Source organism: Oncorhynchus mykiss, chromosome 20 (assembly GCF_013265735.2).
Source record: "Oncorhynchus mykiss isolate Arlee chromosome 20, USDA_OmykA_1.1, whole genome shotgun sequence".
Lineage (NCBI taxonomy): Eukaryota > Metazoa > Chordata > Actinopteri > Salmoniformes > Salmonidae > Oncorhynchus > Oncorhynchus mykiss.
This window is the reverse complement of record NC_048584.1, coordinates 12,656,683-12,658,611: the sequence shown is the minus strand read 5'-3', so window position 1 is coordinate 12,658,611 and position 1,929 is coordinate 12,656,683. Positions and strand designations below refer to the sequence as shown.

The window sequence follows — 1,929 nt, the reverse complement described above, 5'->3', positions numbered from 1 at the left end:
TAGCTTAGAGTAACACTCATTTCTGGTTATGAATGTATTTATTTAATGATTGTATTGAGATTTTTAATACAGGCACACAGAACAATCATACTCTGAATCAGATAACTGAGCTAAGTGTGGAATAAGTCAAGGGGTATGAATACTTTCTGAAGGCACTGTAAGAAGTCCCCCGGAAGTTTAGTAAGTCTATATAAGGACATCTGTGGGCGGATACTTTTCACAGAGAACTCATAAAAGGAGAGAGCTTTTGCAGGAGGTTGTTTAAACACGCCTGTCAAGCTCACACACAACAAGACTGAACACAATGCTTCTACAGAGCCTATGGGACTTCATCCTGGGATATCATGCGTGGCTCAGATCACCTTTCTTCCCTGTGCTTTTCTCCCTCAGCGTCTACCTCACCTTCTGCCTGCCCTTCGTGGTGCTGGACCTCCTCTCCCCCAGGCTGGCCTGGATCAGGACCTTTAAGATCCAGCAGAAGAGCCACGTCTCCTGGACCATGATGTGGAGCTGCCTGGCTCACTCCCTCTACAACCATGTAGTGTTCCTCTTCCCTCTCACTGTGCTGCACTGGTTCTGGAGACCAGCCACCTTCATGCCCGAGGCCCCCGGAACGCTGCGTCTCATCTGGGACGTGGTCGCCTGCCTCCTGCTGTTCGACTTCCAATACTTCATCTGGCATCTGTTGCACCATAAGGTGCCCTGGCTCTACCGGACGTTCCACAAGGTGCACCACAAGCACACATCCACCTTCGCCCTGACCACTGAGTACTCTGGGGCCTGGGAAACCCTGTCTCTGGGATTCTTCGCTGGGGTCAACCCTCTGCTGCTGGGCTGCCACCCCCTGACAGAGATGCTCTTCTATATTCTAAATATCTGGCTTTCTGTGGAGGACCACTCTGGCTATGACCTGCCCTGGTCCACGCATAGACTGGTGCCCTTTGGGCTCTACGGTGGAGCTCCGCACCACGACCTGCACCATCTGAAGTTCAAGTCCAACTATGCTCCGTACTTCACACACTGGGACAGGGTTTTTGGGACATTGCACAAGCATTCAGACTGAATTTCTGCACAGAAGAAAGTGCAATTGGACATCTTGAATATCTTTTATGTTAAAAGGATGGGATGCAGAGAGCATCACTTTGTGATACATTGTATGATATGCTGATGTTATTTAGCATAGTAAAGATAAAGCTGTATTTAACTTTTTTATTTAATTAAACGTGTTATTTATTATGGCATAGCCTGACTGCAGATTTTCTATGACAGTTGTATATGAAAGTTATCTCTAAAGATTCAGAGCTGTGATGCTAGCTTACTGAACTATCAGAATGATTTTGACTGGGGTTGAATGACTGAAAACTATTGTGAATGATTGTGTTGACTTCTCAGTGCTACTGGGTGAGCATCACAGAGCAAAATGTTCAGCTGTTTCAAGCTGTATGCAGTATTAACAAGGGATGACTCCCAACATTTTAGTTACAAAACAAGATGTAATAAAACTTGTGACCTAAATATTTGTGTGGCTCGCTTTCATTCATCTACATTCTTCCGTACATAAGCCTATTTGTTTATACGATGTTGTTGATTTATAGAGATGGCTGTTTTCAGATACAGCAAGGCTGCATGCAGCACAACCCTGATGGTTTTCTATGACGCATACATACGTAAACATCATTTGTATGTAGTATTTTGAAACCCATGAGTGTGCCACCGTGCGCCAAATTCCCTTTGTCTGGTGACTGAAGCTATGTGTTATTTTGTTAATCATGTAGAAGAAAAAGAAACGCACACCTATTAAGACGAGGTGCTGGCTAGCGGAGTAGAAACTTGAAAATAAAAGAGAGCCGCACACTCTAGGAGCTCAGATGCAAAAATGTAATACTTGGCTGTCGAAACGTTGGTATTACATTTTTGCATCTGAGCTCC

General features: G+C 44.8%; 1 protein-coding gene across 1 annotated transcript; it reads left to right on the top strand.

The window, feature by feature from the left end:
• Window positions 1-244: 244 nt before the first annotated feature.
• On the top strand, window positions 245-1,515 carry LOC110498991 (cholesterol 25-hydroxylase-like protein). Its single transcript, XM_021575763.2, has one exon. The coding sequence runs from the start codon at window positions 305-307 to the stop codon at window positions 1,061-1,063; it is 759 nt and encodes a 252-aa protein (XP_021431438.1). The 5' UTR covers window positions 245-304; the 3' UTR covers window positions 1,064-1,515.
• The last annotated feature ends 414 nt before the right edge of the window (window positions 1,516-1,929 follow it).